Raw genomic sequence first — 23,550 nt, forward strand, 5'->3', positions numbered from 1 at the left:
TTCTTTGTCACTCCACTATGGACTTTGCTTCTTGACTTGTATGAACATAATGAATGAATTGAGTATAAGATGCGAAAACGCAACCCCAAAATCTCCATAACTATAATAAAAAATTCATATAAACAAGTAAAGAGATTTACGTACCTAATTTGGACTATTGTTCTTGATGCGAAATAACAACGATCCAAACTCAAGAACTTCTCTTTCATTGTCCTTTGTATAGCTTAATGAAATAGTCTCTCACCCTTAATGAATTAGTAAACGCTCATCTATGAGGATAATTATGTATGTTAAAGTTAGAGGAAAGATTTCCAATTAGGCCTTATCATTACGAGTTAGGTTTAACTCGGCCCATATTAGCCAACTTCATATTAGAATAATTAAAAAGCATTCCATCTCATCTTTGATCAATCTCATAAAACAATAAATTATAATATCAATTACTGCAGTTCATATTAGAAAAACTCTTACATCGAGGTCTTGTCTTCTGTGCTTCGCCATTGCTCATGAAGCTCCTCAATGGGGTTAGGATTTGTGGGGGAAGAGCAAGATGGGGAGGGAAGGAGGTTGGGTTCCACGTAAAGAGAAATTCTCATAATGTGTTTTCACATCTTTAGATTGAGGAATTCACTTTTCTAATTTTATGCATAAATGTTTTCTTTAATCAAAATGCGTTTTCAATTAACTAGTAATTTATTGCAAACCAAATAGGTGAAAATCTAAAAAATTAACTTTTAAAAAGTATTTTCAATCAAACAAATACACGTTTTGATTATTACATTGTTTTGTAAGGTACTATGATAAAACTCTCGGACGTCTACAATTATAAGTATGATGTGTTTAAATATCCAATAAGCTAAGTAGCACCGATGTCAACACGCGACGCGACACGACACGACACAATACGATACATTGACACATCGTTTATAAAAAAAAAAAAAGAAAATTCCAACACGTTAGGACACGTATATTAAATATATATTTTTATATATACATAATAAATTATTATTTTTACGATTATTTCAATAAAATTAATTTGATTCAAATTCATAAATAAATAAATAAAAACCTAGAATTAATTTACACTAAAAATATAAATCTACCATTTATTAATATCATATATTATTTCCATTTGACAAATTTAACTCCATTTTAATAATTCATAAAACTTGAAAAAAAAAAAAAAAAAAAGCAAATAATTCACATTCTAGACTCGTGTATCAAACGTATCGAAGAAAAGAGAAAAAAAAACTTGGGAGTTGAATTATGTATCACAAAAGTGAAAGTCCGAAGAGAAGAGAAAATAAATTTTTCTTTTTTTTTTTCTTGTTTATTATTATTATTATTATTATTATTATTATTATTATTATTTATTTTTTCATATATATACATTTTGACTCCTCATTTATAAATTTTTTTTAAATTAACATCACGTGTCGAGAACTCAAATGTCGAAATTCCGATTAGAGTGTCGAAGAGTGTTGGGAAAATTGATCAAATGTAGGATTTTTCGACACGTGTTAATCGAGTGTCGCAGAGTATTAGATACGTATCGGAGTGTCTAACATGACACGATAACTCTAAAAAAGTATTGGCGCTTCTTAGCCAATAAATATGTATTGCACCAATTTATATGTGAGTTTTGTAAATTAATTCAAATAAGTGACTCTTTACCAAATTTTTTTTTACCTTTACCAAAAAAAAAAATTCAAATAAGTGACTTTCACCAATGATTGCGGGGTTGATTTTAGTGGCCTGGACTGGCTCGAGTAAGGAGTAGAGAAAGGCTGCCAAAGGAAAAAGGTAACGGGTGCTGGCAATCGTCCACTTATGTTGTCGGAAAATTTGTGATGTGACGCGAAGAAAGTTGTCGAAAATGGTTGGCCTAATCATGTGGAAAACGGACAATCAACTGCTAAGTCACACATTTTTCATGAATTTTGCTTGCAAATTTCGACACCCTTGCGTTGGAGAAAAGACATTTCGTGGCCATCCTTTTTTTGGTCAAACATGGCATCCTTTGACTGTTAGTAATACCCCAAAGTTTTCGAATGTAGACATGCATGTGTCTATAGTTAGCTAAGTTTTATCCACATATTATATCAACGTCTGTCTACGTTAATTAAAATTTTCCACACTTGCCTACTTTTGTAAACTTGGTCGAATTTGAAGTCACACGGATTTTATAAATAAAATTTGTAAATGTAAAAGGAGTTAAAAAAAATAAAATTAAGAAAACTTAATTAGAAAAAAATAAGAGTATGGGACAAAAAAATCTTGTGAAGACTTCGGGCATATACTTTTACGGCCGAGGGACCGTTCAAGATTTACTCATAAATGCGAAATCCGTGCTTAGCAAGAATTCCTTAACTTGCTCAAATATCTAAGAATCATAGCTTGCAATGTTGTAAACGGGTACGTGACCGCATACTAGTTGTTATAAAATCACATCATTTTCACAAATGCAAAGAGATACCGTATAATATATTGCATGATCTTGGATATTCTAGTGCTCTTTACACAAAATAATAATAATAATAATAATAATAATAATAATAATAATAATAATAATAATAATAATAATAATAATAATAATAAACAATAGAGTGAATCGTGGATGAAACTAGAAACGAGTTACTCGCACTAAACTCACCGTTTAAGAGCTTGTTTGTTTTCCAATTCAGCTAAAGCAGCAAATAATTTTACTTCCACACCAAATTGAAAAATAATATCCAAATTTTGATGAAATTACCCACATAAAAAAAAATATATCACTTGTAAATCTACACGTCGATATTTATATAATTTGGAAGTTTCGACTCTTTTGAGCTAAAAAAGAGTCGATACATGAGCTCCGTGGGATTTAGATTTAATAGGTTGAGAAAATTAATTCAGACACGTGTTAAGTCTTTAGTTCTTGATAGAACGATGTTACACGGATCAAGGAACCTTATTAAATCGTCTTACCAAGCGACAAGACACTGATGCTAGAATGGCACGTACTTCAAAACCCAATTTTTAAAGGGGTAAAAAACTCTTAATAAATTTTCTTCGTGCAACTGCTATTTTTCACCTTATTGATGCAGATGCTGGATGCTACTACATCCCACCTACTCACTCCCGCTTCCACGACTCGACGAGATTACTCAGTTCAACGCTGGACGACCCGCCCGGACTCAGAGCAGCCTTCGCTTCCTCCTTCAAAGACTTCACTCGTTCCCTTATGATCTCACCCTCCTCCGACTCCATCAGCTCCCTGACTCGCTTCTCCACCTCCTCCGAACTCACCAGCCCGCTCTCCGACTCGTTAACTGGCAGGGCGATCTTGATTTCCTCCACCATCAGCCCTTTGTTCTGCCGCTGCTCCGCGTAGAGCGGCCACGCCACCATCGGCACGCCGGCGCACACTGCCTCGAGCACCGAGTTCCACCCGCAGTGAGTCACGAACCCGCCCACCGAGCTGTGGCTCAGCACCTCCACCTGCGGCGCCCACGTTTTCACCACCAGGCCCCTCTCCCCTGTCCGCTCCAAGAAGCCCTCTGGCAGAAGCGAGCTCAGTTCCGGGTCGGGCATCGCTGACGTGGCGGTCTTCTGGTCTGCATCACGTGGGGGGTTGCGGACCACCCACAAGAACCGCTGGCCACTCCTCTCCAACCCTGTCGCTATTCCCTTCAATTGTTCAACCGAGAAAACACCCAAGCTTCCGAAACACAAGAACACGATGCTTCCTTTAGGCTGCGAGTCCAGCCACGTCAGACAATCCGACCTGCCGGTGCTGCTGCCCTCTTTCTTTCCCTCTCCGCTTGTGATCAGCGGCCCGATGCAGTACAGCGGAGGCGTGGGCCCGTCGGGCACGCACTCTCCGTCCCTGATCGCTCGCACCGCCCTGGGCTCGAGCTTCTCGAACGTGTTGATTATGATCCCGGCAGACGTGGCCATGTTCTTGGAGCCCTCGAGGAAGAGCTCATAAGCCCTGTCGTTGCGGTCTTGCACCGGCTTCGCGATGTCGGAGGACGGCAAGGGCGGGGTCCCCGGGACATGAAGAACGGCGTTGAGGTCCTTGTAGCTCTTGGTGTACAGCTTGTGAAGAGTTGGGAAATATAAGAACGCGGTCAAGACGCTCGCGCCGGAAGTGAAGAAGTAGTAACAAGGGATGCTCAGCTCACGTGCGACGCTCAGAGCTGAAGCGCAGAAGAAGTCGATGATGAGGCCGTGAACGATGTGGTTCTTGGAGATGGAGGTGAGGGTGGCGTGGACGTTGGGGTTGTTGAGACGGAGGAGCTCGAGGGCGAGGGTCTCGTGGTGGGGGAGGTGGTGGAGAAGTCCGGTGGGAGGGAGGTGGGGGAGGTGGTGGAAGGCGATGGAGGGGCAGGCGGTGGAGACGGAGGCGATGTAGGAGGTGGTGGAGCCGGCGTTGTAGGCCTGGCTGGTGATGAGGACGTGGATGGAGAGGGAAGGGCGGTGGGAGAGCAGGAGCTTGCCCAGCTCCACCATGGAGATGAGGTGGCCGATGGCCGGCGATGGATATAGCACCACTGCCTCCTCCATCTGACGCGTACGAGAAAAGCGGTGGAGAGAGAGAGAGAGAGAGAGAGAGAGAGAGAGAGGATTCTTGAAAATGTGTGAGGTGATGCGTTGCACTTATGTGGGAAGGTAGATATAGGATCGGTTGTTTTTCTTTTTGGGCCATCCATGATGTGTGGGGTTAGTTTGAGTTTCACGTCTGCTTTTTCCGAGAAGAATAATCAGTGGGGAAGCACTTCTTTGAATTTTCAGTTACGTCATTTTCTATCTCTACTATTACTCGGCCCAAAGTAGGACCAGAGTCGGTAGAAGGCGATGGTGAGAAACGAGTCATTTTTTGCCTCACATATTTCGCGGAGATGTCTAGAATCCACGGTTGTTGAAGAAGGATGGAGTGTTGGAGTCAAACTGAGAAGGAGAAAATCTGAAGGGTGGGCCCCCTGTACACGTGAATCGACCAGGGCAGGCGTCGTAGAGGAGAGCAGAGCAGAGCAGAGGGAGCGTCAGAGTGGTGGGCCCCACATGCGCCCACGCGAATTTTGAACGCCTGACGCCCTCGTCTACGTGACGCCACGTGTCGATCGTTGAGTGGTCTTACCCACTGCCTACGTGGAGTGTAAAACCCAGCCAATATTTTCTGGAAGTGGAATGCGAACTGCTTGGCACTTGTCAAGTGCGCAATATTTTCCTGAGAAAATATTACGTGCATTTGTGTGCACTGCCAACGTAACAAATAAGAAAGGACGCAAGCTTCCGACACGTATTCAACTGGGGCCGAAACTATCGTTACAACACTCTCGCAAGTCGCAACAGTCAAAAGCCATGACTCACCAATAATCTCCCTCGCTCCCTCCCTCCCTCCCGAACAGTATAGGCCAAAAATCGAATCTCGATACAGGTCTCTCTGGTCGGAATTGGCCGAATCGTGCGCTCGGAAGCTCATCGTGGACGTTTGCCACACCAAGAACTTGATGCCCAAAGACGGCCAAGGCACCACGAACGCCTATGCCATCGTCGACTTCGACAGCCAGCGGCGGTGGACGAAGACCAAGTTCTGGGACCTAAACTCGCAGTGGGACGAGCAGGTCGAGCTCCCCATCGTTGATGCAGAGTCCATGCCCTCAGAGATTCAGGAGATCAATCTCTGCAATGATAAGAAGACCGGCAAGTGCAACAGCTTCCCGGGCAAGGTGAAGATTGCTGGGAGGGGAAGGCGCCGATCAGACGAGGGCTTGGTAAGAGAGAGAGAGAGAGAGAGAAGCGTGCAGGGGAGGAAAGTAACATTTGGGCCCACTTAAACACGTGTTGGCATCTCATGTATCTTCTTATTTGTTGCGCAGGCACATGAGGTGCATGCAATAATTTCTCATATTTTCATCATAAGGCAAGAGAGTTGGAGAAAGCGACTCCATGTCCTTGCTTCCGACTATGAAAAGTCGATTTGTCTTTTGGGATAGCTTTTGGCTCACCGCAACTGATTTAGATCATTACCAAACTACATATTATAATATGACTAATCCATGAATCAATATTGTGAGTGAGTCATCGTACTTGTACACCTAGCATAATTCATTTTTTCACTATAGATTGCTGTGCGTATTCGTCTTTTTATAGTTGCACATGTCCAATGTCATAAAACTTGCCCAGGAAAATGTGAATATAACCCAGTGTAGCTTGTGCGAACTTGATAGGTTCTAGAATAAATGAAAGTGGTTGTCCGATTCAATTTTGATTACCAATGGTTTTAAGTAGGTACTAGGACATTAAAAGTGTCATTCATATGACACTCACTTTAATTCTAAGCATATTGTATATGTATCAATTCAATTCTAAAATTTTAAGTTGTTTCAATGTAGTCATAAACTTTTCATGATTTGTTAATTTAGTTATTCCTGCCAATTTTGACGGAAAAATGCTAGCACGAACAATTTTCTGCATTATGTAAAACTTTTTTTCTGAACTTTTTTTCTTTATTCTTTTATTCTTTCCTCTCTTTTTTTTTCCAACTCTTGGCTAGTGAGGTCGCGAAGATAGCTAGCCACAGGCGAGGGCGTTGGACCCTTGCCCAAACCTGGCGAGAGCGTCATGGCCCTCATTGACCTTCACATTTGGCTAGCTAGGGAGTTGGAAAAAAAGGAAAATAAAAAAGAAAAGATGAAAAAAATAAAATAATAAAGGATAAAAAAAATGCCCACGTTAGCATCTAGTTAAAATATGTCAAAATGAAAATTGGAAAATCGTTAAAATGTTTAAGATTAAATTAATAGGATTGAAAGATCTAGAATTTAATTGGCAAATCCAAAAAGGATTTATAACTGAATTGACGCAAATGTAATAGATTTATGACTTTTTCTTTATTTTTGGCATTTCTCCTCTTTGGGTGTACTAAAACAACTGAGAAAGTTAGGTATGATGTAATTGAGTGTACAATCAAGAAACATTAGAGGACGTATATAATGCGACCATATTACTTTCAAACCTAACTACTTGTCACAATTAAAATTGTTAGGTATTGATGTAATTGAGTGTACTCAACCATTCGGCAAATTTTCATCTCCGGGCTTTCATTCGGTTACGTAAACAAAATTGAATCGAATCCGATGTGCCGTGCAAATCTCTTTCATAGGGGAAGGAGAGTAAGAGTTGTCTTCAAAATAAAGACCCTGGCAGCCCTGCCAACAAGTGAACTACACAGTGTGTACATCAAATGTGGGAGTCTCCCCTTGCTTTGCTTAGATGACATCGTAAGAGGGGCAACCTCAGATAAAAAAGGCCATTATCTGACGTTAAAATCTACCACTTCCAAGTCACTGATGCAACCCAGGTCCAAGTTAGTATTTCTTGTTGGATTGGGCCTGAGGGTCGAACAAATGGACTGGTGCGTGTGCATTGTGCGAGCGTGTGAGGGTCATTTTCTTTTGAGGAAAATAGCCTGGCTAAACCTGTGATAAGTGAACTTACATACCTAAGCATATAAACTCTCAACGATCCAACAAAAAATTATCATATTAGGGGTGTCAAAACCATGCCGAAACATAATATTTCGCTTACGGCTTAACCTTAAAATTTCCAAACCCTAAACTTCAACTGCCACTTCTCCTCTCCTTCAAGTTGATTCCTCCGATATGCTCTTCAATTCGTACTCGATGAAACAAGAACACTTCTTCTCATCTCCTTCGAATCCTAAGTTCAATGTCTCCTTCTTCCTCCCCCTTCATAATTTTAATGAAATTGAGACTGACCTTAAGTTAGACCCGTTAAATGGGTAAGTTGGATTGAAAATGATCCAATCCATTTGAGCCCATTTAATCCAATTCGACTCATATTTATGTAGTATAAATCTAATGACTCATGTTCAATCAAATCCATATTATTAAAACCCATTAATATTTGAGGAAAATCCACATCTACTTTAAGCCCTATACTAATTGGATAAAAACTTCAAATCATATTAGAAAATAGTAAATAAAAAAATTTAAAAAAACCCGTAAATAGAATCTGACCAATAAAATATAAATTTATAAAGAATTTAGGGCTGATAAACCCATTTTGCAACCTGGACTTAATGAGCCCAATTTCATGTGGGTAGCTCTTTTAATTATAATTGGGTTACAAATGATACAAGTTAGAATAAAAATAAAAATTTAAATTAAAAGAAAGGAAGAAAGGAAACGATGAATTAAGAAAAGAAAAAGAAAAAGAAAAAGAGGACAAAATCGTCAAATCGGAGAAAGAATCGAAGCGCGTTCGTTTCTTCACCGGCCTACACCCCCCCTCCTCCTCCTCCATCGCCACCATCATCGCCGCCGCCGCCGCCGTTCCCATCCCTTCTTGACCTCCGCAATCTCGAGTTTCGCCAGCTGCCCCAACCTTTAATTCCCTTCTGGGTCTTAGCCCCCCGGGGGGGGGAGGCCTGAGATGAAACGCCCCCTCGCCGCCGGCAAGGACGCCGAGGCCAAGAAGAAGAAGCTCCAGCCCAACCAGGAGGAGGAGTAGCCGCCCCCGAGGGGGAAAGCGCGGCCCCACTGGCCGAGTTCACCCACCTCAATGAGGACCCGCTGTTCAAGGTGCTCAAGCACGTCGACGCCCGCACGCTCACGGTGGAGGGGGCGGCGGAGGCGGCTCTGAGGTGAGTGGCAGAGGTGGCCAGCGAAGTGTTGCAGTTAGGTCTATTGTATGAGTTGAATAAATTCTGTGTTAGGTTATCCACTTACTGTGGAAATAGATCGAAAATGGATTAGGACGTGTGATCCATTCCGATCCATATAATTCAACTTAAAACTTTTTGAACCTATTTTAATCAGGCTTTTATATAATTATGATCCATATGCAATCCATTAACACCAAATATGAGTCAAAAAATGGGTCGTTGACCCATTTTGACACATCTATGCTAAACGACTTAATAACACATTGTATCATATGATTATAAATATATATTTTTTATTCCTAAATTGTAATCAAATATGTGAACGGGTCATCAATTTTTTATTTTTTATTTTTAAATTGAGTCCCTTGACGGCATGGTGCGCATCAAACCATCGAGTAGTTTTGTTAGATACTTGTAATATTGTTTATATGACAATAATTATATAGTATTAAATTAAATTGCATATTAAGCTATCCTTAAGGTATGCCCCATTCTTTTCTTTTTCGTGTTATAAATACGAAAGCAGAGAGGGAAGAATATGTTGTCAATACTTATTGGATATTGAAGAGGGCCAATGGACCATCTTCAGGTGCTGGTTAGTGCCATTGGGAAAGGGCTAGCGAGCCCTCACCACAGACGAATGAGATCTGTCAGCCCTTGCCGCTAGCAAGTGAACTGGCCGGAACTGTACCGATACAAAATAGAAATTTTTAGGTATTTTTTATTTGGATAAAAGACTAAAAAATTGGGTATTGTAACGGTTTCAATTCGGTTCGGTTTCAGATGTGCCCAAACCGAAGCACCTTCTCCAAGATTTGGAAAATCGAAATACAGCACCTTCGCCCAAATCCAGAAAAACCTCATTCAGGTCTTGAGCCCGTTTTGACTACTTTGCCTCCGATTTCTCCACCAACACGTTCCCAACCGAAGCCCTCACCGAGACGATGCCGTCGCCGGTTGTGCTTCTTTGGCTTGCTTGTATGACGGACGGTGGAGGCGCAGGGCAGAGGAATCGGCCATGGGAGGACATCGACACAGCCACGACAGGTAAATGCAAGGGACACGCCACGAGACGGCAAAAACTTTTTGACATCATGTTGTTACTTCAAGTTGATTGAGGAGTAGTGAGTGCGTAGTCATGGTGAGATGTTTGCAGCATTGAGCTTATTTATATGAATACTAGAAAAGATGGCTGCCTTGATATAAATTGGTGTAAAATTAAAGCAACTGATATTTCTTTTTTCTTTTTCTTTTTTTTTCGGTTGAGTTCATCTTAGAGAAGTCGTAATTAGTGGAAGCACCGGAGAAGAGAGCAGACACGGGTATGACTGTGCACAAGGAGAAGCAAAAACAGAAAATCCGAACTGAATCCAATTGTTTATTTGATAGGATTTTATCGGGTTCAGATATCAACAGATACAAATTTTACCTGTTCGGATTAGGTTGGGTATCACAGCAACCCAACTTGGCCTAAACTATTGAGCAATAACGGCCCTCGTCTTCCTTCTCCTCCATTTTAATTTTTTCACATTGATGATATATCGGATCTCCTGGGTAAGTCTCTAAAAGGCCCAAGGAGGAAATAGGTGGAAGAATCGCTCTAGGGTGATAGACCCCGTGCTATCCTCTATATTTCCTCTTATGTCGGAAAGACAAAGATAAATTAGGAATTATGAGGTCTTATGGTAAGAAATGTAGATTTCATGTCAGGGCGTGCTTGCACACTCTAGCTACTGCTGGGTAGGCTGGTATAGTAACCACCCGCGCTTGGGGTAAGTAGGGGTGGGTGAAATGCCCACTAGGGAGCTAGCACGCCTTATGGCACTACACGCAACATTGATGATATGACTTGTTCCAGGAGATGGTATTATATATATATATATAGCAATAGCAATATTGATTAGTTAAAGAACCAACAAAGAAATTCAATCTCACATTTAACGAAAGTAAGAAGGCTCAGTCGCACTATAAGAAGGGTTAGAGGAATTAAATAATGTGATTAGTGTATTAAAACCTACATTTTCGGTTACGCTCACAAAAAAGTTGAGGATGAAGTAATTGAGTGTAGTAAAAGGATCGAGAAAGTTAGTGATGATGTAATTAGTGTAACCATGAAAATAACAGGATTTATATAATTTAACCTATCCTTTTAATCACAATCAAGAGAGTTAGGGATGATGTAATTGAACGTACTGAAACATCGTGTCCTTGTCACAGGGAGAGCCACTCAAAGTATCCAATTTTCACCTAGCGAGGACTATAGTTGTCCTCAAGGAAAAAAAAAGGAGGAAAATATTTTATTAACAGTCCATGTCCAGCGCGACTAGTGGATCACCTAACATTCACCCTTCTGTCCGCAATTCATCAATCATCAACATTAGGAATTTCGAGACTTACCTTATCAGGCAATTGCAAAATGTTACTCGACAATTTCAAATAGGTTCACTCCCAAATCGAGCAAAAGATGACAATCTAATACTCTGCTACCGTCTTACTCTTGTGAGACCAAAGTTTAAGTGCAATATCGACATCACATGGTTACCATCTATTGATATTGTGGGTTTAATGTGAGTCCCACGAAATTCAATGATTAGGATACTGAATTCAGATGTATCTCATTCATGTGTAGATTCTTGTATTTTGGGAAGTTCATCTGAAACACGCCGCCTCCATTATTGTAGAGAGTTTTCAGATCGAGAAGTCAAAAGCGTAGAAGAGAAGGTTTGGGGGCGGGGGCGGGGCGGGGTGGAGTTGGTTGATTGTTAGTTAAACATCACAGTTTTGAAGAAACTTTTGCATGAAACATGAACCATGAGCCATATCAACATCATAACTAGCATCGCACGTCACCAATCGTCGTAACATTTCTAGAATGAGGTGTTGAAAATGAAAATATCTGAATGAATGCGTCCTAACTACCATTCTCTAGAAATTTTCGCATGAAGCATGAAACATGAAACATGAGGCATATCAATATCATAACTAGTTATCACACGTCACTAATTGTTATTTTAAGAACGAGGTGATAGAAGGGAAGATATTTAAATGAATGCCTCCTAATTGCAATGATATAGTCACATGGAATATCTGTGCTTATTAGTTAGCACTATATCAAGCTGCAATGAAGTTCGAAAGCAAAAGATGCACACAATTTGTAACCTACCAATTAAAGAAAGCTGAGGAAATTTTCTCCAATTACGAGCGAAAAATAATCATGACTTTCGAAGAATTATTGGATAAGATTGAATTGTTGTCATTATGTCACCATGGACTGGTGGCTGAATCTTACAAGACTTCCTAGCGATGCTGTCTGGTCGTGGACTCGGTCCAAATTAGCCTTTTCTTGTTAGCCATATCATATTTAAACAAGAATAGGAACGATGCATTTGTTGATCTTCCTCCTCGTGGACAGAGATTTACGATAATCGCCATGACAGTTTTTTTGTTCTACATATTCTTCTTAGAAAAGTAGATCATATACATAAAGAGGGCATTAAATTTTACAAGCGATCTTATCTAATGCTTATTTTGAGAATTATCGACGATATATAAAACCCTTAATATAAAATATTATTTACGCCAGATAATTGTTACTCATCTTCTCACGTCATTCCACTTTTAAACGAGTCCACCAACTTCGCCATCGCCACCCGCGACGACCCTCCCTCGCTCAACGCCTCCCTCGCCGCGTTCCTCATCTCCGCCACTCGCTCCCTCACCTTTCTCCCTTCCTCCAAGCACATCAGCTCCGCGATCCGCCCTGCCAACTCTTCCGTCGTCACGAACCCACCTTCCGACTCGGCCACCGACAGTACCAGCTTCATCTCGCCGGCTAGGTATGACCTGATCAGCTTGTGCTCTGCGTAGAGCGGCCAGACTATCATGGGCACACCGGCGCACACTGCCTCCATCACCGAGTTCCACCCGCAGTGGCTCACGAACCCGCCTACCGAGTCGTGGCTCAGCACCGCCACCTGCGGGGCCCATGACTTCACCACCAGCCCTCTGTCTTTAGTTCTCTCCGTGAACCCACTCGGAAGGATCGCATCCATGCCTGAAGAGAGACAGGAATTTGTTGGGTGTACTAACAAATCTTTGTAAAACTTGTGGTTGAGAGCTCGTGAACTGAATTATTTGACTTCTGACCGTGATTCGTAGTCCCCCGTATTATTCTCGTACCACTTGATGGAAACATACCTGGATCATCTTCTGGTTTAATAGTTAAGTTGCGCCAGATTTCATCGTCCGGTGGTGGGTTACGCACCACCCACAAGAACCTGAGCCCACTCCCCTCTAGCGCCTGAGCGATCTCTCTCAGCTGCTTGGACGAGAACACCCCCATGCTTCCGAAGGTCATAAACAAGACGCTTCGGTTCGGCTGCGAGTCGAGCCAGCTTAGGCAATCCCGCTTACTGATGTGATCGTCGACTGCCACGAGCGGCCCGATGCAGTACACCGGCGGAGTTCGGCCGTCCGGCACGCACAGTCCCTCCGATATCGCTTTCACGGCCCTCAGCTCGAGCGCCTCGAACGTGTTGCTTATGAGCCCGGCAGATTCCGCCAGCCGCATGGACGTTTCCAAGAAGTGGCCGTAGATTCTGCTGCTGCGGTCCAGCATTCTGGTCGGCATGTGCTTCGCCGGAATGGGCGGTACGCCCGGGATGTCGACGTCGCCGTCCAGGTCTTTGAAGCTGGTGTTAGTGATCTTGTGTAGGGTGGGGAGGTAGAGAAATGCCGCCAGAGGGTTCGCGCCGGAAGGGAAGTAATAGTACGCAGGGAGACGGAGCGCAGCAGCGACCTCGGCGCCGGAACCGTAGAAGAAGTCGACGACGAGGGCTCTGGGCTTCTGTGACGGCTGGGAGGCGGAGAGCAGCTCAGACAAGGTTTGGTGGAGGTTGGGGCTGTTGAGGCGGGCGTACTCAAAGTACATGGCCGGGTCGTCAGAGAAGGCGGTGGGGGCAGAGGAGAGAGAGGGGGGAGGGAGACGGAGGGGAGGTGGCGGAAGGCGATGGAAGGGGTGGCGGAGGAGACGGAGGAGACGTAAGGGGTGATGGAAGGGAGGAGGTGGGGAGGGGAGGAGATGAGGACGGTGACGGAGAGGGAGGGGTGGTGGCGGAGGAGGGACTGGGCGAGCTCCACCAGGGACATGAGGTGGCCTCTTCCCGGTGACGGGTACATCACGATGTGACATTCGTCTGCCTTCTCCATCTCCATCTCCATCGTGGGTTGCACGCTTCTGAGTAATTGGATCTGGTGCCCTTGCGCTTGTGAGGTGGCCTCTTCCGCGGTGGCTTTTATGGCCTCGGTCGGGACGCAAGCGGTGGAGTAACGAGAGCAAGACTGGTTGATGGAAGAGTCGGATGATTCGAGAAAATATTAGGCAGGTGAAATCTCTCCTGTCTCTCTTCAAAAACCCAGGCCCATCACTGCAGCTGCTCTGACCTGATGCTCTCTCTCTCCCCTCTGTTAAGATATATCGACAAAAGAAATCAGCTATTCATAATACTGATGATGGAAATAGAACAGATGGTGCTGCTGAGGCTGCTGAAGCTGATAAAAGAACTAAAGCAAGCGATTGCTGATACAAGCAAAAAGGGGAGAAGTGGCTGATACCAGTCGAAAGAAGAGACTGCAAATGAACGACTGAGATGAAGGGTAATGAAGACTGTCATCGACGATGGTGAATTTGTGAAAAGATTGACACGGATTGCGGATTGCTAGGATATGAAGAAATGTAAAGTTGTTATTCAATTGGAAAGTCAAAAACAGAAATTAGTTTTGTCAGTTAGTCTTCATCTTCTTAAATAGGAAAGTGTGTGTAGTTTCGATTAAGGGTTTTTGAGATGTGTAACAGAGAGATAGAGAGAGAAAGATAGAAAATCTCCATTGTTTTGAGTTCTCTGTAAAAGAGTACAGCAATATGCAGATAAAGAGATAGAAAGTATGGAGTCGAGATGAAAATCTCTTTCTGCTCATTGATGTACAAGTTCTGAAATACATTGTGATTGAAATAAGAAGAATACAAAGTCTTTCTTGATCAATCTTCGAGCTTTCCAATTCATCTTCTTGCTTCTGCATCTCTGGTTCTTCAGTACAGAGTTTCTACATCTCAGGTTCTTCAGTACAGATTTCTCATCTTCACACCCTCTCCCCTCTCCCCGTTAAACTCCGTTCTGTTGCCGAGACAAAAAAAATTCCCTTCATTTATTAAACCTGGTTCAAAATGATTCCCCGCTCTCTCTCTCTCTCTCTCTCCTTCGCCTCCGCGCTTAATCAATCCACTCCCCCACTCTCTGAAACTGCTAGCGAACCACCACGCCTCCGGTTCCGCCGGTTGCCTCCGCTGTCGCGCCCCCAGCCGCCGCGTCGACGGCTCTGCCTGCGGCTCCGCACTGAAGCAATATGCTCTCTTTCTCTTACGTGAAGTGCTGAATCTGCCAGCGAACCACGATGCCGACGCGCCTCTGCCGGTTGCCTCCACCGTCGTCTCCTGAGCCATCGTGTCGACGCAATCTGCTAGCGAACCATGACGCTGACGCTCCTCTGCCTCCACCGTCGCCTCCCGAGCCGCCGCGCCTCCGCCTCCGCCTCTACGCCGAATCAATCTGCTCTCTCTCTCTCCTCCGCGAAGCGCTGAATCTGCTAGCGAACGTTGACGTCGACGCCGACGCGCCTTCACCTCGGCCGTCGCCTCCCCGACCCGCCGTTGTGTTTTTCCCTCACCGTCGCGCCCTCCGCGCTGTTCTCTCTTTCTTTCCTCCGCAAAGCGCCCCTGCTCATGAACCCCGACGCCATCGACGCCGCCAACGCTGTCGCCTGCCAAGCCCCGCCATGGCCTGTCTCTTTCTTCTGATTACAGTATTGTTGAATGCTCGTTTTTTGCAATTATAATCATCATGGCGTCTTATTAGCTTTGGGGACTATGATGCTCTCCACTCCAGCCAAGGATTCTTGCCTATTTGTGTATCATTGGCTCTTCGCTACAACGGCTGGTCGAAGCCAACCACTCCCTTTCTATATGTTTGGAAAAAAGTGTAGATCTTAAGGTTTTAAAAAGATTGATACAATTTCTTTCGCAACGGTTTCTTGTGTTCCGTAAAAGATTCTCGCGAAGGAAAAGAAAAGGGAGGGCATCGCCAACTTCTATTTAACGGAAAAATTAACCAATGAGTCCTAAACTTACTGGGGATATGTCAATTCGGTTTTAAATTTTTTTTTTAATTTTATCAATTTAATCTCAAATCTTGGCATGAAATTTCAATGTAATTCTTCCGATCCATTTCTATCAGAAATCACCGACATTACAATGCAGTCATTGCCGACTATCTTATGTAGCACACCATCGTGTCAATGATTTTCGATGGCAATTGAGGCACGCAAAGATTTAAAACTCAATTAGCAAATTTGAAAAATTTATGACTAAATTGGCATATACAATAAGATTATGACTGATTGAACAATTTCCCCACTATTCACCACTAGCATGTCTTTTCAAGGAGATAAATACCCAACTAAAATCTTCTGCAATTAGCTTGTTCAATGTTTTTGTTTTCCTTTTATAGGACTAGGTGCATTTGAATTATCGACAAGCATTTGTTATAAATTGATCCTAATCAACATCTAAAAATAATAATTTCTCTTCGTTTTATGCTTTTTTGCATAAAAGGTTGAAAGGATGAAATGTTAGAGAACGTTTTCCTTTCATATGTTCAGTACATTGTCCACATTTCTAGGTTTCCTTTTTCTTTTTCATTTTTTTTTTGGCACAATGAACATAAGATATGTCATGAATAATTAAGTATCCACTCTTGAAAGGAAACCATGGGACATCAAGGAAAATTGAACTCAAAATGGTCAAGACCATTTCTTGAGATAAAAAGTTCTAAACCTTATTACATTAATAACAATTCAATGAAAAATATTTTAATTTGATCAAATTAATCATAAATATTTTCACATTGATACAAATTTAGTCTATCTTGCCAATTTAGGCCAAAAGTCGCCCACATGGATGCCGGTCATCCTAAACAACATGATTGGCACTAATGTGGACATTTTTAATAATAATTTAATAATTTTTTTTTAAATTTTTTAATGTCTTTTTATTTCTTTTCCTTTCACTTTTCTTTCCCTTTCTTTTGCCAGTGGCTAGTCGCACCATGGCTAGCGAGGGTTGGCGTCACTAACTTTTGTTTAAAGGGAAAATTAATCGGTCGATCCTAAACTTATTAGATATGTGCCAATTCAATTCTAAATTTTTTAATTTTTCCAATTTAATCCTAAATTTTTACACGAATTTCAATATAATCATTCTAGTCAATTTCCATCGGAAATCGCTAACATTGCGATTTAGTTGTCGCCTGTCCTATGTGGCACATCGTCGTGTTGGCAATTTTCAATGGAAATTAAGGAGGTGAGAAGGATTATATTGGAAGTTCAAGCAAAGATTTACAACTCAATTGATAAACTTGAAAATTTTATGACTGAATTGACCTTTTATTAATAGGGTTAGATTTTTTTTTTTTGGGTCAAAAAATATAATCGAGCTTCATTACTTCACGTAGTTTCTTCATAAGAAAAAACACAGGCCTCATAAACAATAAGGTCCCATAAAGTACTAAGAGGATTAGTAAGCCAATTTCTAGAAAGATAATTACCTTTATGGGCTTTAGTTACCTAGTCCACTACTTTATTTGTTTCTCTTGGGCAATGGGCTGTACTCAAGTTTTCAAATTAGGCCATCTCTAATTGGGAAAATTACCAAAAAAGTCTTAAACTTATTATAATTGTGTCAATTCAGTCATAAACTTATTTTTTTGACCAATTAAGTCTTAAACATTTTACAATTATTCCTGATCAGTCCATCTAGCCAAAATTGGCTGACTGGCGCTAACGTGGTGATCGGCCGATGCTGGTGACCTTTTTTTTATAATATTTTATTTTTTGAATATATTTCATATTTTTTACCCTCTCTCTCTCTCTCTCTTTTTTTTTTTTTTTTTTTTTCTCCCCCTCTCTCCTTCATCATTTGGCTCCGGCGCGATCAACCAGGGGGGAGGGCTGGCGGGTCACTAGATTGAGGCGGCCAAGCTATCTCACCTCGCCAACACCGGGTTTGGCAAGCTTGCTCCCAACGATGGCGAGGCGAGCCCTCACCAAATCCGACAAGGGGGCCTCGCCGTCACGTTTGGCAAGGCCCTCCTCGCCAGATCTGGCGGGGGCTCGCCCTGCCGTCACGAGGTGCGAGCTTGCCGACGGCAAGGCGAGCCCGCCGGATCGCCTTACTCTGGCGACCGACCAGCCTGGCTGGTCGCTAGAGTCAAAGGAAGGAGGAGGGAGGAAGAAGGAAGAGGGAGAAAGGGAAAAAAAAAGAGAGAGAGAGAGAGAGAGAGAGAGAGAGAGAGAGAGAGAGAGAGAGCGAAGCCCGCCGGATTGCCTTACTCGCGACCACCGGCCTACGGTCGCTAGAGCCAAAGGAAGGAGGAGGGAGGAGGGAGGAGGGAGGAAGAAGGAAGAGGGAGAAGGGGAAGATAAAAAAATTAATAAAATATTTCAAAAATAAAATATTATTAAAAAAGATCACCGACATCGGTCGACCGCCATGTCGCACCGGTTGGCTAATTTTGGCCGAATAAACGATTGAGAATAATTGTAAAAGGTTTATGATTCAATTGGTCAAAAAAATAAGTTTAAGACTAAACTTGCACAATTGCAATATGTTTAACACTTTTTTGGTAATTTTCCCTCTCTAATTTGCAGGCGTTGACTATAGTTTCCTCCTCCCACAAAACCTTTTCCTAATCTTCACTGCCCTTTGTTAGGGAAATCGCTTATGATGTTTTGAAGATGACAAAATAAATCAAAGGTTACTAATATATTTGATGGTTGAGTAATAGACCATGCAGATGATAGAACATGTAAATGATATTATCAAAGTCGAAGACGGCCGGGAAGACTGAACGTAACATATGTCCGGAGTATATTTTGAAGATTTCCAGACTTACGTGTCAAAGTCCGAAGACCGCTGACTCAAGACTCAAAGTCGAAGACTGCAGACTTTAGTGTCAAAGTCTGTTACATCGAAGTCCGATCATTCCGACAAATTCCGGATCGAACGTGAATGATGAACCAAAAGACGGAGACTCTTGCTTTGCCGAACCGGGTACGAGACCTTAAAGCTAAATCCGTTCGTAAGCGAGATATGTTCGGGCCGCATTGTAAAGTCTACGTTCGGATTGTAAAGTCTATGGCTCTCGGACTTTACATCCGGATTCGATGAATCGTAACTCAAGCCCAATCACATAACGACTAGTGATCCGGTTTGGATTCCACATCAAGATTGATTTGATTGGTTCAATCTAATTGATTGACGATTGGATCTTGAAGACAAGAACTTTCTATACGAAGAAGCTTTACTTATGGAAACCAAGATTCCGTTTGTATGGGCGATCGGAATCAATTTGGGATTCTATCTTTGTCACTCAACGGCTACCAAATCTTCTAGATACGAGCTGTCCAATGGGTATATTGGAAGACGATTCTCCGGATACTTGTCCAACGGGTAGTTTGGAAGTGGAGGAGTATTTAAGGAGATCATGGACCGATGAGCAAGTAAGAGACGGAGCGTAGAATTTATAATTCCAAAGTCTGAGCGACTTTCGATCATATACTTGTCTCTTGAGAGCTTAAACGTTTGTAATCGTGAGGGAAATACAAAAAGAGTGACTTAGTGAGATAGTGTGATCTACTACTAAGTGTTTGCACTCGAAGTTGTAATCTCTTGTTGATTGCATAGTGAAATCCAGCCAAGAAGGTCATTAGCGTGGGAGAGTGGACGTAGGCTTGGATTAAGTTCGAACCACTATAAATCTTGTGTTCTTATTCTCTTCCCTAACTCCTTTATTTTACTCGAAGTTTATTTTATTCCACATATATTTGCCAAGGTTTATTTTATACACCTATTCACCCCCTCTAGGTGTTCATACTAGCACTCACACCCTTATCACATTTAAGTTGTCTGACTCCACACTTAAGTTCAGTGAAGTGTTCTTCCTCAGATATCGATGCGCCTCCAACAAAGCTAGGGTTTTAGTTTGACTTGATAACGCTGTGGAAACCGTCTTCGCAAACCCATCCACCACTCTTCCAGTTTTGTCTCTATAGACACACGCTATGCTGCCTTCTGATTTGCCTTCCTCGAACTAGCCATCTACGTTCACCTTTAAATTATTTACGTCCGGTGCCTTCCAAACTGCAGGTGAAAACTCTTCTTTTTTCCTTAATTTTTTGCTTCTTGGATTCCATCACTCAAAGCTTTTCCAATTTGCTAAGGCAGCGTCCACCACTCGTGATGGATTTGGAGCACGTCTTCGGAATACGAATGATTTCTAGCCTTCCATATTTCCCAAATAATTGTCACCAGCAATTCTGGCTGAGGAGAGTTCTCTATTTTCCTAACTTGATTTAGCAGCCAAGTTTCAAACCGACCTAGCCCCTAATCTGATATTTTCATTTGTCGCACCGAGTGTTGCCATACCTCGTTTGTCCATTTGCACAACAGAAAAATATGCTCAACAGATTCAGGGCTTTGCCGGCAAAGAGGACACAGCGGTTTAGGTACAGTCTTCCTTTTCCACAAATTGTCTGTAGTCAGGATCGCGTTATGGCATAGGCTCCAGATAAATTTTTTAATTTTTTGATGTGTATGCAAGTTCCAAATCATAGTCCATAGCTCTCTTGGGTATTGGTAAGAAGATGATGGCTGAATTGTGTGCTGCTTCGTATCTGGTTCCCAGATTTGATTGTATGCGCTCTTTACAGTGTATTTGCCAGCTTTTGTTTTAGTCCACACGACTTTATCGTTTTCATCCATATCTGCAAGTGGAATTGTTGTCATTATGTCACCATGGATTGGGTGGGTCATTATTGATGACCACTGGTGGCTGAATCTTACCGGGCTTCTTAGATAGTGTCTGGTGGTGGACTCGGTCCAAATTAGTGTTTCTTGTTGGGCTGGGCTCGAGGGTCGAAAAGAAAGATTGGCGCGACGTGTGTTTGTGTGTTAACAGCAAAATCAATTTAACTTTCTAATTAAACGAGCCAAAGCTAACTTCGAGATAGTGAATTGGCAGAAAAATTGGCACCATTCGTTGCACCCTCTTTGGCCATAACATATCTAAACAAGAATAAGACCGATGCATTTGTTGATCTTTTACCTTGTGGACAGAGATTTACGATAATTAAAATGACAGGTTTTTATTGCATATATATTTTTAGAAAACTAGTTTATATGCATAAGGAGCGCATAAAATTTCATAAGCAATATTATCTATGCTTATTTTGATTGTTATAAGGGGCCACTTTGTCAAATCTACAATATATAAAATCACTTATACAAAATATTATGAGGTAAGTGTACATAAAATTTTAAAATTTGTCATGAAAAGTGCAACTAAGTCTTAATATTTTCAAAAAATATAATCAAATCCTAAAAATTTCAAAGTATACAATCAATTAAAGGACTTGAATGGATCAATTAAATAATTTGTTGCATTTTTTAAAAATTTAAAAATTTGATTATATTTTTTGAAAGATTTAAACTTAATTGCATATTCATAATAAGTTTAAGGGTTTGATTACACTTTTTGAAAATTTTATAACTTAATTACACCAATATTTAACATTACCAATGGATTTATCCCAAATATTATTTACACGGATTTTGCTAGTATAACAGTTTTTGGGTTACTACGAGAATAACATTGTATTTTGAGTCATGAATTTTTAAAGAAATGAATCCCACAATAAATATAATTATTTAAAATTTGATTTTTTATAGTCAACTGTTATTTTTCACTATACATTAAAAACTGTCATACAAACTTTTCTATATTGAGAATACACTGTACAATTACTCTTCTTCTCACATCATTCCTTTTTTAAACGAGTCCACCAACTTTGCCATCGCCACCCGCGACGACCCTCCCTCGCTCAAGGCCTGCCTCGCTTCATTCCTCATCTCCGCCGCTCGCCCCCTCACTTCTCTCCCTTTCTCCGACAACATCAATTCACTGACTCGCTCCGCCAACTCATCTGTCGTCACGAAGCCCCCTTCCGACTCGGCCACAGCCAGGACCAGCTTCAAATCCCAGGCCAGGTACGCCCTGTTCAGCTTCTGCTCCGCGTAGAGCGGCCAGACTATCATGGGCACCCCCGCGAACACCGCCTCCATCACCGAGTTCCACCCGCAGTGGCTCAGGAACCCGCCCACCGAGTCGTGGCTCAGCACCGCCACCTGCGGGGCCCACGACTTCAGCACCAGCCCCCTGTCCTTGGTTCTCTCCGTGAACCCACTCGGAAGGATCTCATCTATACCTGAAGAGAAAGGAAAGTGGCGTGTATAATAAGAAATCTTGACTCAACTCGCGTGGAGAGCTCATGAAGATCATTTTTCTGACCGTGATTTGAAGTCCCGCGCGTTATTCTTATGCCGCTTGTTGTAGACAATACACAGAAATATACCTGGATCATCTTCTGGTTTGATAGCTAAGTTGCGCCACATTTCATCGTGCGGTGGTGGGTAACGGACCACCCACAAGAACCTAACCCCACTCTTCTCGAGAGCGTGAGCGATCTCTCTCAGCTGCTTCGACGAGAACACCCCCATGCTCCCGAAGCTCATAAACAAGACGCTTTGGCTCGGCTGCGAGTCGAGCCAGATCAGGCATTCGTGCTTGCTGATGTGATCGTCAGCCGCCACGAGCGGCCCAATGCAGTACACCGGCGGAGTTCGGCCGTCTGGCACGCACAGTCCCTCGGATATCGCTTTGAGGGCCCTCGGCTCGAGCGCCTCAAACGTGTTGCTTATGAGGCCGGCGGATTCTGCCAGCCGCGTCGACGTTTCCAAGAAATGGCCGTAGATTCTGCTGCTCCGGTCCAGCATCCTCGACGGCATGTGCTTCGCCGGAATCGGCGGTACGCCCGGGATGTCGACGTTGCCATCCAGGTCTTTGAAGCTGGATGTGGTGAGCTTGTGTAGGGTGGGGAGGTAGAGAAACGCCGCGAGAGGGTTCGCGCCGGCGGGGAGGAAATAGTACGTGGGGAGGCGGAGCGCGGCGGCGACCTCGGCGGCGACGCTGTAGAAGAAGTCGACAACGAGGGCTTTGGGCTTCTGTGACGGCTGGGAGTCGGAAAGCAGCTCAGACAAGTCATGGTAAAGGTTGGGGTTGTTGAGGCGGGCGTACTCAAAGTACATGGCCGGGTCGTCAGAGAAGGCGGTGGGGGCGGAGGAGAGAGAGGGGGAGGGAGACGGAGGGAGGTGGCGGAAGGCGATGGAAGGGGTGGCGGAGGAGACAGAGGAGAGGTAAGGGATGATGGAAGGGAGGAGGTGGGGAGGGGAGGAGATGAGGACGGTGATGGCGAGGGAGGGGTGGCGGCGGAGGAGGGACTGGGCGAGCTCCACCAGGGACATGAGGTGGCCTCTTCCCGGTGACGGGTACATGACGATGTGACATATGTCTGCCTTCTCCATCATGATTTGACGCTTCTGAGTAATTGGATCTCTTCCGCGGTGGCTTTATGGCCTCGTTCGTGACGCAAGCAGTGGAGAGCGAGACTGGTTGATGGAAGAGTCGGATGATTTATTGTTCAATTCTGATGTTAGTTGAAATACGGTTCACCAATGTCTCTTCCTTCTGATTACAGTGTTGCTGGGACTGCACGTTTCGTGCAATTATAATCATCATGGCGTCTTATCAGCTTTGGGGACTATGATGCTCTCTACCCCTGCCTAGTATTCTTGCCCATTTGTGTATCATTGGCCCTTTTGCTACCAGGGCAGGTGGATAGCCAACCACTCCTTTTCTATATGTTTGGGA

At 43.0% G+C, this 23,550-nt stretch overlaps 3 protein-coding genes and 1 long non-coding RNA gene across 4 annotated transcripts; 1 reads left to right on the forward strand and 3 right to left on the reverse strand.

Annotated features, from left to right (window-relative positions):
- Positions 1–2,771: 2,771 nt before the first annotated feature.
- Positions 2,772–4,634, reverse strand: LOC104448101 (UDP-glycosyltransferase 88A1). The gene has a single exon (XM_010061884.3). It carries the CDS (start codon positions 4,546–4,548, stop codon positions 3,115–3,117), a length of 1,434 nt encoding a protein of 477 aa, XP_010060186.2. The 5' UTR covers positions 4,549–4,634; the 3' UTR covers positions 2,772–3,114.
- A 3,622-nt stretch (positions 4,635–8,256) lies between these two features.
- LOC108957750 lies at positions 8,257–10,083 on the forward strand. Its single transcript, XR_005547620.1, has 2 exons — positions 8,257–8,653; positions 9,458–10,083. It is a non-coding gene; the product is annotated as an uncharacterized LOC108957750 (long non-coding RNA).
- Positions 10,084–12,089: 2,006 nt separating this feature from the next.
- LOC104448122 (anthocyanidin 5,3-O-glucosyltransferase) lies at positions 12,090–15,684 on the reverse strand. The gene is made up of 2 exons (XM_010061899.3): positions 12,872–15,684; positions 12,090–12,728 (listed from the first exon to the last, which is right to left on the reverse strand). The coding sequence occupies exons 1-2, from the start codon at positions 13,863–13,865 to the stop codon at positions 12,277–12,279; spliced, it is 1,446 nt and encodes a 481-aa protein (XP_010060201.2). The 5' UTR covers positions 13,866–15,684; the 3' UTR covers positions 12,090–12,276.
- A 5,794-nt stretch (positions 15,685–21,478) lies between these two features.
- On the reverse strand, positions 21,479–23,287 carry LOC104448112 (anthocyanidin 5,3-O-glucosyltransferase). Its single transcript, XM_010061893.3, has 2 exons — positions 22,196–23,287; positions 21,479–22,048 (listed from the first exon to the last, which is right to left on the reverse strand). The coding sequence occupies exons 1-2, from the start codon at positions 23,205–23,207 to the stop codon at positions 21,597–21,599; spliced, it is 1,464 nt and encodes a 487-aa protein (XP_010060195.2). The 5' UTR covers positions 23,208–23,287; the 3' UTR covers positions 21,479–21,596.
- Between the last annotated feature and the right edge of the window lie 263 nt (positions 23,288–23,550).

This window comes from Eucalyptus grandis, chromosome 1 (assembly GCF_016545825.1).
Source record: "Eucalyptus grandis isolate ANBG69807.140 chromosome 1, ASM1654582v1, whole genome shotgun sequence".
In the NCBI taxonomy this organism is placed as follows: domain Eukaryota; kingdom Viridiplantae; phylum Streptophyta; class Magnoliopsida; order Myrtales; family Myrtaceae; genus Eucalyptus; species Eucalyptus grandis.

Excerpts from the sequence above, each read along its gene's own strand:
- LOC104448101 (XM_010061884.3), bottom strand. The coding sequence starts at position 4,548 with ATGGAGGAGGCAGTGGTGCTATATCCATCGCCGGCCATCGGCCACCTC.
- LOC104448122 (XM_010061899.3), bottom strand. The coding sequence starts at position 13,865 with ATGTCACATCGTGATGTACCCGTCACCGGGAAGAGGCCACCTCATGTC. Across the intron at positions 12,729-12,871 it reads TAAACCAGAAGATGATCCAG|GCATGGATGCGATCCTTCCG; the intron begins GTATGTTTCCAT and ends GTCTCTCTTCAG.
- LOC104448112 (XM_010061893.3), bottom strand. The coding sequence starts at position 23,207 with ATGATGGAGAAGGCAGACATATGTCACATCGTCATGTACCCGTCACCG. Across the intron at positions 22,049-22,195 it reads CAAACCAGAAGATGATCCAG|GTATAGATGAGATCCTTCCG; the intron begins GTATATTTCTGT and ends CTTTCTCTTCAG.